This window comes from Alligator sinensis, unplaced genomic scaffold (assembly GCF_000455745.1).
Source record: "Alligator sinensis unplaced genomic scaffold, ASM45574v1 scaffold838_1, whole genome shotgun sequence".
Classification (NCBI taxonomy): domain Eukaryota; kingdom Metazoa; phylum Chordata; order Crocodylia; family Alligatoridae; genus Alligator; species Alligator sinensis.
In genome coordinates this window covers 384,521-401,948 of record NW_005842996.1, presented here as the reverse complement: position 1 = coordinate 401,948, position 17,428 = coordinate 384,521, and the positions used below count along the sequence as shown (strand labels likewise).

General features: G+C 48.8%; 2 protein-coding genes across 2 annotated transcripts in view; both read left to right on the top strand.

The window, feature by feature from the left end:
- The first annotated feature begins 209 nt into the window (after positions 1-209).
- Positions 210-14,594, top strand: ENSA (endosulfine alpha). Its single transcript, XM_006036661.3, has 4 exons — positions 210-383; positions 8,790-8,915; positions 11,688-11,854; positions 13,208-14,594. The coding sequence occupies exons 1-4, from the start codon at positions 327-329 to the stop codon at positions 13,224-13,226; spliced, it is 369 nt and encodes a 122-aa protein (XP_006036723.1). The 5' UTR covers positions 210-326; the 3' UTR covers positions 13,227-14,594.
- A 1,298-nt stretch (positions 14,595-15,892) lies between these two features.
- The window catches only part of MCL1 (MCL1, BCL2 family apoptosis regulator), a 23,428-nt gene continuing 21,892 nt past the window's right edge, over positions 15,893-17,428 (top strand). The window contains exon 1 of the mRNA XM_006036660.3: positions 15,893-15,923. Coding sequence (XP_006036722.3) covers positions 15,908-15,923 — 16 coding nt within the window. The 5' untranslated portion in view covers positions 15,893-15,907. The remainder of the gene's footprint in view (positions 15,924-17,428) is intronic.

Genomic DNA, 17,428 nt, shown 5'->3' with positions numbered 1-17,428 from the left:
GGGAGAGCCCCCGCCCCCTGCCAAGCCGGGCTCTGCCCACTACGCGCCTGCCTCACTTCCCATTGGCACATTGCCCTCCCCCTCTGTCGTCCCGCCTCGTGCCCCGCCCCCGGAGGGCTCTGGTTGGGTAGATATGATGTCACCCCTGCATCCTGCGCATTTTCATTGGGCGCGCCGCTTGTCCATCTCCAGGCGGAGTCGTTAGGGGGGCGGCGGCGGCCATTTTGGCTTCACAGTGAAAGTGACGGGCGCTGGGGAGAGAGCGAGGAGCGGCGCCTAGCCCTGCTCGCCCTTCTGCGCTGCTGTCCCCTCCCCGCCTGCCCGCTATGTCGGACAATCTGGGCCCCGAGAGCCGCTCCGGAGACGCAGGCGATGAGAAACAGGTGAGGTGCTAAACCTAGGCGGGCCCGCGCTGGGCTTCCAATGGCCCGCCGGCCCGTCGCTCCGCTCGGCGCTGCGCTCCGATTGGTCAGTGACCCGTCGCTCTTGGTAATGCTGCTCGTTCATTGGCTGTCGGCCTAGCAGGGCGGGACTTCCGGGGGTTATTGGTGGGGTGTATGGGGCTTCGGTGGTGGTGGTGGGGGGATTGTGGGATCGTGAGGGTGTGGGAGCCCTGTGGCCTGGGTGCAGACATGGGAGGAGAGGGGCCTTGTGGGATAGTGGGAGTGAGGGAACCTCTGTGTCCTGGGTACAAACCTAGTCGGGGAGGGGGATTGTGGGACAGCAGGGGCTCTAGAATCCAGGGCAGGCCGGGGCGGGCAATTATTTTGGGCAGAGGGCCGCTTACTGAGTTTTGGCAAGCTATCGAGGCCCGTGCGACAGGCAGCCAGGGGCAGATATATATTAATTTTCTAAATTTTTTAGGGGCCGCGTGGCCCGGATAGAATGGTCTGGCGGGCCACACCCAGCCCGCGGGCTGCATTTTGCCCACCCCTGAGGTAGGCGGACTGTGGCAGGGCATTATGGGATATCTGTGGCTTTCCACAGCTGCTGCTGGGGTTGGGATGGGGAAAGTTACAAGTGACTTGAGAGCTGGGGGAGGAATTCTTGCTGCTCCCCCCCCCCCCCCCCAAAAAAAAAAAAAAAAAGGCGAAGGCCTTCTCTGCTGGTCTGAAGCGGGTCAAATGGGGGAGCAAGCCGGGGAGCCTCGGGCTGTGCTGCGGTGGTGGATGGCAGCAGCAAGTTTTCTAGTTCTGGACCACAGGCCAGGAGGCAACTGAGCGCTGATGACATGGGTGTCTGTTAGCGTGCATGAAACGAGTGCTGGTTGCAGTCCGTTTCTTCATGGGTGGGTGGCTTTTCATGTACAGTCCCTGTAATCCCACTTTTTCCAGGTAGCGGAAAGCCCCGGGGTCAACCCCGAGATCCTTCGACCTCTCTCATCCCCTTCTGTTTGTCTGTCTCCTGCCCAGCTCAGGAGCCTAATGCCTTTAACGGGACTGCCCCTCCTCTTGGAAGCCGATTCTTTCAGGGGAAGGCTTGAGCACGTTGGCAGGCCTGGAAACACACGTGAGAAGCTTGCCCTGCCCGTGCCTGTCCTATAAAGAAATCTGACTTTACTTGCCAGGAACATTGCAGCTTTTTGTTGCTTCTGAAGAGGGTGCTGTGGTTGGCTTGGGAACAGAGCATGTGTCGATGCCCCACCTGTTTACCAGAGGCCAACCAAGCTGGCACCTTCTCATTCTAAATTAATGTTTAGTCATTGTAGCCTGTCAGTTATGATGACATGCATGATCTTTCCCACAGATTTGCTTGGGTAAGAAAAACAAGCCTGGATCGTTGGAGAGGGGAGGAGGAGACTTAGAAACAGCCGAAGGTGTCTAAGTTCTGGCCTGAAGTAAATAGCAGATGTTTAAACAAATATTGAATAAGTGATGGTACAAACGGCAGGAAACCCTAGGAGTTCCTAGGGGTGTATCCTGGTTGGAAGGTGTTAAAAATCTACATTTCTTGGATCTCTGGCAAGCTAAAGACTGGCATTGCCACTCTGGAAAGGAAGTGAAAGCATAAACGATGTCCTGCCTGAATCTGAGGTTTGTGTTATCATTAAAATCACAATTTGCATATATGCAAAATGCCTTGTAATGAGCGCCCCTCTCCCTTTTGATGCCCAACCCAGCAGGAGGTAAGAGGAGTACTAACAATGCAGGGAAGGGCCAGACTTAGTTTCTTTAGTAGAGGTCAGGTCGGTTGCCCTCTGTTTGATGACTCGACTTCTCCGTGGCTGGGATCCTTGTCCCAAAAGACCAATCTAGGCTTGCAAAATAACAGCCCACCCTCATATGGGCCTTTGGGTGACAAAGTTAGCATGGCGGCAAGGGCTGCATGGAAAGTTTGGCCTGCAAGCTGTTGAGTTTATCTGAGCAGAACTGAGGGGGCTGAGCTGAAAGAAGGTTGCAGGCGCTTAGAAGAGGCAGCTTTATACCTTTGGTAGGAGGGTTGTACTGACACCGCCTCCCTGTGCTGAGTTAAAATTATCCTGCACAATTCTTCTGCCTTTTGTTTAGGATGTCTTAGCAGCTTCCCTGAGTCATCGGCTTTCTCACAGTGATGCCCATGGTGTCGTGAGCAGAGTCTTATTTTATTTAAAGACCGGGGCTTATCAAAGTGGCATTGTCTTTCGCATTGTTCTTTTCTTCGTGGTTCTCCAAGTGCATGGTAACAAGAGAGAAGAGATGAGAGAGAGAGAGAGAGAGAGGAGGCGGTAGCTGCAGAGAGAGAGGGGGGAATTCTACCTTCTCTTCAGAAATGCCCTAGTGTTTCCATCTGGTATAGTGGCAGTGCCCACATTGTACTGGAGAATTTTTGTTTTTAAGTAAATGAATTTTTCTTTTAGGAAGGTCTAGCTGGAAGGGACTTCCATGGTCATTGAGCCTGTGTTCCAGGAAGGATCATCCCTATCCAACCCATCCCAGATAGGTCCTTGTTTAACTTAGTCCTAAGACTACATAATCAACCCTGCTGTCCTTTTACAAGGCCCAGAGCCCCTGAACCTGCCCCAGGTGAATCTGGGAGATGAAGGCTGGCACCATCCTGCTGCTGCAAGGGGTGTCAAATGCACTCTAGTGATTCAGGAAGAAGGCTGTGCTCCCTGCTGTAAAAGAAGACAGCCCCCTGCCTGATCTATACCAGCCTGACCAGAGGGTAAAATTCCTTCCTGACCCCAATGTGGCAATGGTCTGCCCCTGAGCGGAGGGGCAAGACGTTCTAGACAGGAATCTCTAGGTTTGAGTCCCACCAGGAGCATCAGCACAGCTCGATTGCAGTCCTCAGCCTGGGCTGCAACCAACACTCAGTGCTTCTAAGGAAGGAGGAGAAATCACCCTAACATCTTTAGCAACTGTGAGGTAGGGGGTGGGATTCCTTCCCAGTTCCATGTGGCAACCAGCAAAACGCAGAAGCTCTTGGTTTTTAACCCGGGGAAAATCCTTACTGCTAAAACTTCCATGGGTAGCTGCTTGCTTTTTTAGAACAGTAGATTGGGGTCAGCATGAAATGAAAGCCCAGCTTGTAGCACAGCCCCATGCGGCTTCTGAGTGTTGTTCTGATCCAGAAACCTAAACTTGGGCCTGAGCCCTGCTGCAGCCAGGTTGGTGGGAGATGCTTTTTAGCTTCGGGGGCTGTGAATCCTTCCTTGTTTGTGTCCTTGCTGGAAGCTGTCCCGTTCTCACAGTGTGTTGTGCTGCCCAGAGCAGATGTCTTTGCATTCTACATTGATTGCGACACTCCAGTAGACTGTTCCCTTTGGTTATTGCAGTTTGAAGGACAGCTGCTAGATCACATGTTTGGGGCTTCTGACTTTTTATCACGCAGGCAACCTTTGTCCCTCACCATGTTGCAGGCAGTTCTGAGGGCTGCACCCCTCACTTCCCACAGCCTGAGAGCTAAGACTGGAAGAAGGCTGGCAACGCTTACTTGAAAAGAGTCTCGGGACCCCAGGTAGCACCTAGATCCAAACTCCCACTCAGCCCTGACAGCTGGGGAGTAAGAGAGTGTCAGATGAAGATTGTGAGAAGCCTGTTCAGCTTTAATGCTTGAAGAGACTCTGCTGGATACAAGCAGTGGGATTGAGCAGGGTATGTGTGGGTGGGAGCAGAGGGGACTGCTGGTTCAGTGCCAATCTGCCAAGCCTTCTTGTTTGCAAATGAACATGGGTGCAGCTGAAGTGTCATGGCCACCTGTGTGCAAATGTTGAGTGATACAGGTCCCCCAGGAAGCCTGGCAGCCCTGGCGCTGTTAATTCTGTGCGCTGACGAAGCCAGCAAAGGATTAACGACCAGGCCATATGCCTGCAACAGAGAACAAATGTGCTGTGGGTGTTGCCAAGGCTGGCTTTGTTTAAAGGTGTTGGGTGGGGGAGTGCCAAGCTGCATGCATCCTGCTTACCAGGGTGGATTTGATTTTAAATCAAATTGATTTAAATCACTGGTCAGGAAGCCTCAATTTAATTGTCGTTTTCTACAAAAGTGCTTTCTTGTTTAATATCCTTTATTCATTTATCTTATTGAAACTTTGCACTTTTAGAGAGGGATAAGGGCTTGACTGTGTGCACACAAGCTCACAGAGAGACAAGAGGGCTGATGGGTGGGTAATCAGGTCTGTTCTCTCGCTTCCATAAACAGCTGTTAACAAGGATGTTATCTCTGGAGAGGACAAACACTCCCTATGCCTGAAGAAGGGCATTTGTGCCTGAAAGCTTGCAAAGAACATTTTTTCCAACTATTTAGTTGGTCTAATAAAAGATATCGCATGTACCCAAAGCACCTGGTCCTCCTACGATCTCTGGAGAGACAAATCCACAGTTTGAAAACAGACACTAAGCATCACAGAGATGCTTAATGGGATCTTGTAGACTGAGCACTGAGTCCCATTGGGTAGAGTGGTTTTCTTTAATTTTTAATAATCTGTAGAGGAGCCTCTGGGAACCCTATAAGAGGGGGGCCACTAATATAGTCCATTGCCTGTTGTGACATATTTATAAAACTTTTCTAAAAAGGTTACATGAATATATTGTCTCAAAATAGTATATAGTTAGAAGTTATAATCCCTATTCCATGATATGTTAAAGCTCAAAGATATCTTAAATCTATTCTTATATAGGTTTTATTTTTTAAAAAGCATCTTAAAAGTAAAAAAAAAAAAAGATTAAATAAAAAAATCTGATTTAAATTTTAAAACTGATTTTTTTCTTTCTTTTTTTAAATTGTTGATTTTTATCCACCTTGCTGTTCACTTAAAGGGAATCTTGGGCCTGATTCTCCTTAGTATGGGTTAGGACAAACTGCAGAGATGAGAATTAAGCTCTTCTGGCATGAAGGCAGAGGTTCCAAGTCCCTGGGTATAGCTCAGCTCTGGGGCAAGACGCAGCTTTCTTGTGGGGACTGGCAGCTCGATTCTCCACCCAATAGGGATTGCAGGCTACATCATGCTTTGTCAAGTGGGGTTACTCTGTCCATTTGCAGCCACTTTCCTCCATAGCAGTGCCACCCCAAAGTGCTTGGTGGTATTAATAATCCTAGCTGGAACGTTGGCCTTTGATCTTATTTCAGAAACTTCAGCAAAGCCATTAGTTTTGGGCCTGAGTAAGGGAAGGAAAGCAGGGTCCCAGCTGCATGTGGAGATGTGGCTTAGAAATGCCTGATGGCGGCAGGTGGGATCAGGTTGGGGTCTGGATGACAGTTGTTCTCAAACCAGGCTTGTCGCCTGGACTGTCTGCCAGTAAACTCCTGTTCCGTCCCAGAGCAGAGTCGCATCAGTCTCCCTCCATCTTTATCCCCGAATGAGAGCACACTGATAAGACCAGATGGGAAATAGCTCTTCCAGCCCCCTTGGACTCAGTGCTGATGGGTAAAATGTCTGGCTGGATGGACACTAGTGACTAGAGCTCCACAATGAACCTCCAGGCAGCTGTCCAGTGTCACAGTTCAGACTCCTCATGGGTGTCAAAGTGTGGGGAGGGATCTCCCCTTTCCTTACACATGGCATGGACTACAGAGCCCAAGACACCCCCTTGACCATGCCAGGGGTGAGAGCAGGTTGAGCTGCTTCCATCGAACAGTGTTGGACTTAGCGCGACACTTGGAGCTGCATGATTTCAGCAGCTCTGGCTGTCTTGGCGAGAGAGCCAGTGATGGAAGCCTGATCATGGGGTTTCTGTATTATGGACACATCTGGCTTCTGATTGATCTATTAAACAGCACTGTCACCTCTTCTAGGTGTTATCGAGAAGAACACGGGTCTCAGGAGACCAGAAAGTAAAGATGGCAGATATGCTCAGAGGATACACACATTATCCAGAATCCTTAAGGCACAGGTTGGCTTTTCTGTGGCTGGTGGAGAGAATGACCAGTGGGTTGTAATCAGTGCTGTGGGTGGAGGGGTCACGGCTGACACAGCTTGGTTTATTCCCATACACAGAGAAAACCCGATCCAGACCCTAAGCAGTCTCAGTCCAGACCCTAAGCAGGTCCCTGTTCTGAATCTTTGAGGCCTGGATCAACGGGGCCAGTGGCCTCTGAGACAGCAGAATTGCCACAAATAATGGAGCGGCAAGATTGCTTGGGACAGGTTGTACCATTCTATTTCTGGCTGGCCACTATTTATTGACCCTCAGGTTTGATGAACAATGAAGCCCTGAGAAGATGGGATGCACTGGATTCGGTAATGTGCGCTGTCAGGATTTTAGGCTGTGGGCCCCTAAGTTCAAAGCCTTATTCACAGGTTCTGAAATGACAGGGATATGGTGGTTGGATCTGCTGAGTCTGCTGGATTCTCCAGCAAACCGAAGAGAACTGCTGGGGGACAAATATACCCCAAGAATAATGCTCAGTGCAAGCTACAATGCTGTGCTGTTCAGGGTGGAGGCGGTGGATTGCACCCCGGAGCTGACAACATTTGGGGAGGTGGTGTGTCTGCATATTTTAACAAGCATTGCAGCATCAGGACATTGGCCACTGTGATTCCCCTGCTTCACCTGTGGCAGTTTTGGGTATGATGTCTTGTCATGTGTCAGGGTTGATTGTATAGTTTTGCTAACAGGTTAGACAGTGGATTTGTATTGGATGGTTTGGATAGGGCTGATCCTGCCTCAGACCGGGGGTTGGACTGGATGTGACCTCTGGGGGGGTCCCTTGTAGCCGGCTCCTCTGATTTCAGCATGTGCTGTATCTATGCTAGGGGCCTCTGGTGGCATTGCTGTCTTGGCAGAGGCTTGGTAACGTAGACAAGTCCAAAGTGGGGGGAATAGGAGGGGGTTAGGCATTTTGTTTTATGCAGGAAGGACCAGTGATGCTTCAGGGCTGTTGGTGGGGGGCGATGAGGACCTGGCCTTTCACATAGTAATAGCAGCCTTCATGATGATGCAGTGAAACGGGTCATTGCAAAGAGCATCAATATTGGACGCATCAAAAACTCTCACCTGTGACTTTGGCCACTTGATTGTTTTGATTATGGATGGGCTCCAAACAGAACCTCAGGGCTGTATGTAAATGTGCCCAGCTCTGCCGCTGGCAAGGGGGCTCATGCCATCTGAAAACAGCCAATAGGCTCCGACCCTCTCCTGCCACTTCTGATTCCCAGTTCCTCGGGTGTAGGGAAGCCAGGCCAATTCTGTCCCCAAACCCCTCCACCCCATGCAGTTACCAGCCTGTCAGTCACATCTCAGACTCTGATGTTGCTGGTTTCCATGCTGAAGTGTGGCACCTTGATGTCACTCTGCAACAGACCTCATGCCTTTAAAGAGTACCAACTTTCTGCTGACCAAGACCTCTATGTTCCATCGCCCCATGCTGACAAAGTGGATTCCACTGATGCCAAGTCAGCCAGCATTAATATTAGGGGGCAGGGCCGTGTCCTCTCATTTACATGGCTAGAAACAAACTCGTTAGGACATGCACTGGGTGGCATGAGGAAGGAGGCTAGTGGGAGTGGGGTTCAGTTGAAACAGCCTTGTTTGGTAGCTGAACAAGCGATAATTGCTCAAAGCTAGAAGGTCTCTAGCGTCTTAGATGGGGAGGGGGGGTCTGTACAGCAGAAACCATGTTGACTCTATACCAGGGCAAAGGGGGAGTGAGGCTGGGGCAATGAAATAGTGTCTTGACCCAAGCTGTCCTCTGCAGCATGTCACTGGGGTGGCTCCAACACAGACGGCACTCTGGCTGTGTGGGTAGGGTGGGCCTCTGGTCTGTGCACTGCCCTCTGTCTTCCTGGAATTCCCTGTGCCGGGCAGTGTTGACTTGCCCTTTGTCCTGTGATCACTTCTTGCAATAAATCTCTTGTGTGGGGCACTTTAAATCCATCATGCATCTATTAAACTGTCCATGATTAACAATGTGTCATAGATGCTTGACACTTGCTGATTGGGAGGTCTGGTTATACTATATTCCAGCAGTGCAAGGCAGCAGGGCTGGGAATAACTGCTGGATGAGCTTGATTTCCATTACTCCCCTGGTGGGGTTGCTTCTAATGTGTTGAATTTCCAGGTGTGTGTTGATGTCAGCCCAGGCCCCATGGCATGAAAAATTTCAAGTTGGATGTTCCCACGCTTGGCTAACGGGAGTTGACAGGACTGACTCCTTGCTGACCTGTTTGCTTTCTTGTCTGTGCCTGTCACCTCGTGGGATGAGTTTCCCTGCCTTGTGTGCAGAGGTTGTATGAGACACTCCTCATGGTCAGCTTTGAAAGGGTTCACTGTGTTCTCAAAGGAGGTTTGAGCTGAGAAGAGAACCACACCTTAATTAGACACAGGGCAGCTGGGCAGAATGGCTTTGATGTGGCTCTTTGTTTTTCAGGACACGCAGGAGAAGGAAGCTGTCGTCCCTGAGAGGGCAGAAGAAGCAAAGCTAAAGGCCAAATATCCCAACTTAGGACAGAAGCCTGGAGGGTCGGACTTCCTCATGAAGAGGCTACAGAAAGGGGTACTTCTTCATTGCTCTTGTATTAGGAGCAACGTATCTACACTGGGTGGTGTAAAGGAAAGTGCAGTTTGGTATAGGCAGGACCCCTTAAACTAGTCAGAAATCATAGCAAGTTAGGGTGGGAAGGGACCTCGAGGTCACATGAAGTCCAACCCCCTGCTCAAAGCAGGGCCATCCCCTTCTGGATCATCCCAGCCAAGGCTTTGTCTAGCCAGGTTTTGAAACCTTCCAAGGAGATCAGTGAGGACAATTCAGACCCTCGCTGAGGGGACTGAATCGGAAGCTTAGCAGCATTCATGCCTCTATCTGCAGGCCAAACTGGGCCGGGAACCTGTATCTTTTGGCATGCCAGCAAATCGTGAGCAGTCCTCCCTGACTACCTTCTACTTGATCCTTAAGGAAATATTTCAATGGCCAGGCAGAGCTGCTCAGAGGACTAGGCAGTTTAATATCATGGCATAGGGTGGACCTGAGAGTGCCCTTTGTATGATTACTAAATTTCCTCTTAAGCATGAATTTCTACCGAGTCAACTGGTGGTTTCCATGGGCCCCACCAATGCCCAGTGTGCTGTTGACATCTCTGCTGTGCCTTGCTTCCAAACTGAGTCCTCCCATGCTGGTCTAGTCTTGGCCTCGTTAAGAACAGGTATTGCCATCTACGTGGGTTTGGCCCTGTCACTATTACATCCAGCATCCCTATCCATCTGCCCTGGGACCTGGGTTGGGGGGATCTTGACTCCAGACATGAGGCTGGTGCTTGAAGCCCCCAGCCCATGTGGTACCAGGGTCTTGCTTATGGGGACTGTATCCTCAGCAGTCAGGAGACTTCCCAGTGCCCTGAGTGATGTGGTGCTCAAAGCCATGGGCTTTGCTTTTTTTTCCCCCCCATTGTCTTGAAACTTGTGCAGTTATTTTGACACAAGGCATCTGAATGCCAGTGGCTCAAATTGAGATCACTGCTCAGCCCCACTAGAAGCAATGGCTAGAAGTTCAAAACGGCAAAGTGCCAGGCTCTGCGATGCATCTGGGAAGAATTAAGTCATTTCCTTCATTGAAACTCAGCTAAAACAAATGGGACATCATGGAGCTGCTGTATATTGAAAGGCCTTTCCATGGGCACTAAATATGCTTAAGCATGGACTTCTACCAGCTGGTGGGTTTGCCTGGTATTTGTTGGAACTGGTGATTTTCTACAGGCCCCATCCAAAGTCCTGTGTGTGGTAGCACCTTCTCCCTAGCATCTGGCCCCTCCACCTTGCCTCGGTCACTGGTATAATAAATGCCTTGGATCTGGGAGATGCCCCCATTTTTGCTCTCCCTGTTTTGAACGTGTGGATTCCCCCTCCTGCCTACTCAGCTTTGCTGGGCTTGGAATTGTCTTTTTTTTAATAGTCTGTTGCCCTGCCAACTCCCATGAGCGCCAGCTTGGTCCCTTGGCATTGATGCTGCTCTGGGAATATTGTTTTTAGAAAGCTGCTAAAACGTGGAAAGAGCCATTGAAGCAGGAGAGGGAAGTTGTTTTCAACCTGTGTATCTGGGAGCTGGTTTGACAGGAGTGAGAGCTGGATTGGGCCCTTAAAGGAGTGGGAGGCTTATTCCTTGTATACAGCCACAAGTTTCTTCCTGCTGCTCTGGCATAGATTATATTTATACTGAGTCAAGGACCCTTGTTGCCAGAGTGGTATAAGGAGACTTCATGGTTAATAAGAATTGGGCCCTTGAGGTCTCTTTCCCCATTGGGGTTGAAACTGCATAAAGCAGATCAAGTGTCTGGGCTCTGAAAGCCCCTTTGGGAATGTTATCAACACACCTGAGCTGTCTGCTTGTACTGAGGGTTTATCAGCTGCTGTTCTCCTGCCTCAGAAAATCCCAGTGCTTCGCTTTCACTTGTTTATTGAGTATGGAAAAATAACAGCAGTTCTGCTGCTGCCAAGGACTTGGAAAGGGCCCTACAGGGCAGAAATGTTTTCAACCTTGTGGGATCCTATGGAAAATCTCTGGGTTTATCTTGTGAATTGTGTGTAGGTGATTCACAGTGCTGATACTGTGCGGGCACCGTTAAAAGGATCTTGCAGCACCCTGTTTGAGACTCTCTGGCTTAGTTAGACCAATAGAAGGTGTACGGCCAGATCCACTTATTAGGTACCTAGAAGTGTTCCCCATCCCATTTGTTAGAGTCCTCAAAAACCTGTTACTGCATCTGCTTTTGTCCCCTGTTGCCATCTTTGCTTCAGGGCTGAGTCACAAGAAGCTGGGAGGAGGGCCAGACCCAACCACCTTCATCTTGAATGCTTTTTCAGGCACTTGAGTGGGGAGAATACAATTACACTTGGGCATCTCATAGGTGTGATTAGGGTCTGGCCCCAGGTGGGGAGAGTTGTACTGTCCCAGTAGGCCTTGTATGGGGCCAGAACCCCATTGTGCAGGTTCTTCACAAACCTGGAACGAAATAGCAGCCCTGATGACAAGATGCCCGTGTGGCTAGAACAACTGAACTTCTACCTGTGGGTAAGGTGCTGTATTTTCTTGCATGTGGTACAAGGTGCCACTTATTCCGCCACATTTCTGAAAGGCAGAACGGAGAGAAACAGATCTTTCCTTGTAATAAGTAACTAAGTAGCAGCAGCAAAGGAGCCAAGGACTTGACTCTAGAGGTGTTGGATCAAGGGAGCATGTTCGTAGCTGGTTGGTTTTGCATCTTCCAGCTAAATTTGTAGGCTACGTGCTTCCTGAAGGCTCTTTGCAGTAACCCGAACCCTGTCCTTCTTTCAGCAAAAGTACTTTGACTCTGGCGATTACAACATGGCCAAGGCAAAGATGAAGAACAAGCAGTTGCCAAGCACGGGGCCAGACAAGAACCTGGTGACAGGAGACCATATCCCAACGCCTCAGGATCTCCCACAGAGAAAGTCCTCACTTGTAACCAGCAAGCTAGCAGGGTAAACCTGCACTCCTGATGGTTTATTTTATTTTAATTTTTTTTGTTGATATTGTTAAATGGATTGAACTTCACTGTATCATAGGGCTGGGGTGACCAGAGTTAACCTAAATATTTGAACACAGTAATCACACGCACAAAGAAAGAGAAAAGCAAGTGAGATGTGCAGATCTCCATGGACGTGTGGCTAGTGATTTAGTGAGCTGACTAGACTCTTCCCATATGAAGCTGGTTTGCTGCCTTACTTTACATATAGTTAAAGCCCCATCATTAGCAGAAGCAGTTAGCATCTGAGAAGTTGGGCTGGCAGGACTCTCAGCTGGTTGCATCTAGTTCTGCCTGAGCCCTGTCTAAACCAGCCCACCTCTTTGAACTTTGCCTTCTTATTAGCAAAGGAAGAAGTTTTCCTAAAAGCAGAAAACTTCCCCAAGGGAGTGGCCTGCTGTTTGTAGCTCTGAAACAGCCTGGGACTGATGTCCTGCTAAATGCAGGGTATGAAGAGGTTCTGTGTCTAGAAACTGTGGTGGAAGAAGAAATTGGGAGTAGAGTGATGGCAGACAGGGCCCACGGGGTACGTTTATGGATCCGGGAGCTAAAGAAACAGTCGAGATCCTGAATGGTTAATAAATAAGCTCTGGAAAGCAATAGGACAGAATCATAGCTCTTAAAAGTCGACACCTTGGAAAATGTTTCATGCTCACACTTACCAGCATGTCCAGCAGGGGTCATTAGAAGACATTCGTATTCCTTCCCTCCAGACTTTCAGAGGAGACCATGCTTCCTGACCATTGGTGTGTTATGCCATCCTCTTCGCTTAGATGAGAGCTGGCTCCTGCACTTAAATTGCCTTTTGTTCCAGCCCTATTGCTACGGCATCAAAGCTGCTCACAATTCTTAATGCATCAATCCCCCAAGCACCCCTGTAATAGGGAGGTAGCATTAGCCCTATTGTGCAGTTGGGGAAACTGAGGCATGGAGAAGTTTAAGGCCGTGCAGGAGGTCTGTGGGAATCGAACTCGGATCTCCAAGTCCATGCAGTGATGGGACATTTGGCTCAATGGTGCAGCCCAGTGTCACCAAGAAGGTCTGAGCCGGTTGAAAAGGATTAGAGAGGTGGAAACATGAGAGTTGGGTTCCTATATTGTAGCTCAGAAAGATGAATAGCAGCTCCAGCTCTCCAGAACCCTCAGAGAGACAGAGGAGTGCAGGGCTAAAAGTCACCATGGGGAATGGAGGATGGGAGTGGACAGAAACTGCAAGTCGATGGCAGGACACATCAGCTCTGTATTTTTTTTTTTTTCTTCCTTTTTTCCACCTCTGCCTTCCCCTTTCTTTGCCTTTGTCTTTATTTCAGGCCTGAAAAAAACTGTTGAGGCCATGGCTGCAGCCTGTGGAATGCAAGATCCCAGCCAATAATGCATGTACAGTATGTCTCCACGCGACACAGGAAAAGCAGCGTTTCACCTGGGACTCTGAATCAAAGTGCGCTTGTAATCTCAGCCAAGGATATTTGTCACAGAGGCAATACTGTGTTGGTTTAGAAGGCATGTAGCTGGAACCAGTGACTCTAAAGTCTCAAGGGTCAGCTTGCTGGATCAAGAGTGAGCCTAAATCTCTGGGTTAACTTGGAAACTGTGTGTAGGGGAATCTTGTGCATCTCTATTCTGTTGGACGGGGCGGCCAACCTGCAGCATGCGGCAGATCGGGGAGGGGCAGGGAGCAGGAAGCAGAGCAGCAGATCAGGCAAGGAAGGGGACCGGAGTGGCACTTGGAGAGGCTGTGGGGCTCAATTTGCAGCATGCCTGCCAAAAAGGCTGGCCCCCACTGCTATGGGATATCTCACTACAGAGGAAAACCCAGTGAACAGTGACAATATCTGCAGCTCTGTATCTGGCAAAGACTGTAGGTTTCCTGCTCTTAGTTTAGGACTGAGAATTGCCGAGTGATCCGTTCAGAGATCAGCGTAAATTGATGATACTTTGCTGCAGCTAAGCCGTCAGTGGGAAGAAAAACATGATATTGCTTCTGCTTTAGGCAGGGTGTTCCCAAGAGCAGCGACTTAACCCCAGTAACCAAGCTGGACATATCTTGCCAATTATACAACCACGTTTCTGAGGCTGTAGAGAACCACTTTCTTGTCACGGTGACTGGAGCCTCATCTTGGGTGACAAGGAGATGGCGGGACCCCCTCCATCTCGTGAGCGTGCAATTTCATGCTTTTAGTCTCAGTCTCATGCTTTCTATCCAGGTTCTGAAGCAGTCTGGGAACAGTGGGGTGGGGGGCACGCTAATGGTGTCTTGTATAATCTCCTCAAATGTTCTGCTGTTTGTCCCAGCTGCATTGTAAATAGATATGAATCCTATATATATATATATATATCTATATATAAAAAATATATATAATTTTTTACATCTTCTTCATCTCTCTGATCTTCTAGTGTTTTAGGCTTTGTTTTATGCAGTGGGGAGGGGAAAAAAGGAAAACCTTACACTACTGCATTGCTGACTGCCTGTCAGCTGCTCCGATAAGCCTTCACATTGCTGATTGTGGGCGAATATGATAAACAAGGGGAACAGGGGATGAATGTGCATTGACCTGCTTTCCGTACCACCCTTGCTCAGGATTCAGGAAATACCAAGTGCATTTATACAGACAAGAGGAAGCAGTGATCTTTCCAATACTGGGTGAAAAACAGCAAGAACAGTTACTTTACCAAGAAATAAAGGAAACTTGTCTCAAATGTGAACTGAAGTCCTTTTTGTTTGGTGCCACAAAACCAGATCAGTGGGGAAAGATAGAAAAGGGAGCATTGTGTACTTCATGGTGGCTTCCTTCCAGATCACCTCTGCTGAGCCGCAGATGTCAAAGGCCTTCCTTGTTCTGCCGTCTGAAGTATGGAGATGGAGGGAGGCAGCAACCTCCATTGGACAGGAGCAGTAAGTCTGCTTTGGATGCAAAGGTTCTGCCTCTTGTCACAATTTCCTTCTTGACAATGGAACAGATCTCCGGGTTAAACACAAGCATGATTATGTTTGTACTGTATACTCTCTCTGCCCACCTCATGAGCAAGATGGGGTTGGAAACTTTTTCTTGGGGAGAGGAAATTGAATTGCCTTAATGCAGTAAAGGGCATGTGTGTGTGGGTTTTAGCATCCTAGTACTAAATGTTTTGCATTTGTCCAGTCTTTCATCCATGGCCAAGGTGAATAATGCAGCGTTCCCATTCGTTTCCTAGGATGTTGCGAGGTAGCAAAATGATCAACAGGCCGGTCTTTCCACCTGAGCAGCTAATACATAGTAAATGCCTTGTGTACAGTGATAGCTTAGCAGAATCTCCAGTAATGGAGGAGCAGTGGCCCAGATCCACGACGCAGGTGACTTTGCTAGATCTGGGTTTTCACGGTCCTGCTCTCCAGGTTGTGGGGCTGGGGTGTTCACTTAAACACTGGTTTTAACATCACTGCTTATGCTCAGCTGTGCTGGAGCAAGGTATAAAATGGAGAGAATTCAAATTAAACTTGCCTTTAAGTTTGTACGTATGCTGGTTGGCATCCAAGGAGAAATAAAGTACACAATACCAAGTTGCGGGGCATGAAAAGCTTACCTAAAATGGCTGGCAGTCTCCTACCCAGGCTATAAAGAAGCAGCACATGTTTCTAATTGAAATGTTGATGATTGGTGACTGGGTGAGCTAACAGAAAAGACACTGTCGTGCTTTTTTTTTTTTTTTTTAACACAAGGAAGCCTCTTTTTTTTCATTGAAAGCAGCTGTTCGTGGTGGCAACAAAAGCCTGTTGAGCCAAGCTGCTATATTTAAAGGGAGATGCTGTGTCATGGTTTGTGATGGAATATCCATTACAGGCATGTTGGCAATGGCAGGCCATCCCCATCCTGCCCACCCCCCCACCAGAGCCGAGACACTTTTCTTGGATAGGGGCAAGGGAAGGACTTTGAACTTGGAGCATGGTTTGTTGTGAGCAGGGCACAATCAAGGACCTAAAACAATCTGGACTTGCCTGTGTCTCAGTAAGGCTTTCTCAAAGGCAGCAAGAGATGGAGATACCTGAAGGTATGGTCTTGACACTAGCCTTTCTGGTAGCATTTTGCACTAGCAGAATGCATGGAACAGGGGAATGGATGGGACTTGCCATGGAGAGGTACCAGAAGGGCCAGGAACAGTGAAATGGAGAAATGTGATGGCAGGGGGTTGTTTTTTCTTGTGAGCGGCAGAGGGCAGAAGAGGCATTTCAATGTTAGCTGTATCCAGCTGTAAATAAAACCCTGCCTTCAGTTACCCACAGAAATGTTCCCGAAATTATCTGCAGTCTTCCAACCAAACGATTCGTCTCCTTATTTCCAGTATGACCATTAACTGCACTAAAAGAGAATCCTTTTGCTGAGAGTTTTTAATAGCCGACCCCCGACTGGGAATGCATTTTTCTCATTAACCTTTGCAGCCATCCTTCGTCTTGAGTCTGGTTCTTCTTGTGGAGGATTGGAAAAAAAGGAACATGCAGTCCTGAATTCTGTGTGAAACCGGATAACAAAAATAACACCAAGTGTCATTTCCACCTCTTCAGAGGATGCACAGTTTTCTGCAAGGAAGTGTTGAGAGCTGGGTTTTGTTTTTTTGCATAGGGTTTGGTCCGACAGAACATAGCACTGTCTCTGCAGCCCTAGCAGAGCTTGAACTCCAGAGCTTAGCCTAGCGCAGGGCACAGTAGCAGGCTTTGGCATGGAAGGAGCCTGTGTGAGCTAGCTTTTGTAAAGTGCTGGGTGGAGGATGAGATACCGATGCCATATCTCGCAGATCCACAGAAGTTTAGAGCTGGAGATCATTGGGTCCAGCCTCCCTGCTCTGGGCAGGAAAGACTGCTGGGGTCAAATAACCCCAGCAAGGTGTGCGTCCAGTCTCCTTTTTGAAGATCTCCAGGACAGATGCCTGCACCACCTGCACTGGGAGTCTATTCTAGAGTCTGGTCACACAAACCATGAAGTAGTTTTTCCTTGTATATGCAGTCTGAAACCTAGGCGTTTATGACTTGTTCTTGGTTTTCTCCGGGGTGTTTTGGTGAACAGTTGTTCGTCTAGCCCCTGATATATTTGCAAGATGCCAGCAAATCCCCCTGAAGTCTTCTCTTTTCTAGGCTGAACAGTCCCTTATCTGTCAGCCTTTCCTCATATGACTTGCTCTGCAGGCCTCTAATCGTCCGAGTGGCTCTTCTCTGGACTCTCTCAAGCTTCTCCACATTCTCCTTGAAGTGCGGTGCCCAGAACTGGATGCAGTACTCCAGCTATGGCCTCACCAATGCCAAGTAGAGCGGGAGAATAACTTCCTTAAGTTTTGCTTGAGATGCATTGGTTGATGCATGCCAGCGTATTGTTTGCTCTGCTAACTGTAGCATCACACGGGCATCTTTTTCTCTGTTACAGCTGCAGGATCAGGGCCAGCATTTGCAGGCTCTTCCGTCTCCCCTCCGTGTCACCCTTGAGTAGACAGATTGCAGTGCTTCTCGGTCTCTTATTTATGCACGATTGAAATTTGGGCTGTGTGTCTATTAATGAGGAATGGAT

Bases quoted from the DNA above. Each gene is read 5' to 3' on its own strand.
- ENSA (XM_006036661.3), top strand. From the start codon at position 327: ATGTCGGACAATCTGGGCCCCGAGAGCCGCTCCGGAGACGCAGGCGAT. The intron at 384-8,789 runs GTGAGGTGCTAA...TTTGTTTTTCAG, and splicing joins ACGCAGGCGATGAGAAACAG to GACACGCAGGAGAAGGAAGC. The intron at 8,916-11,687 runs GTACTTCTTCAT...TCCTTCTTTCAG, and splicing joins TGAAGAGGCTACAGAAAGGG to CAAAAGTACTTTGACTCTGG.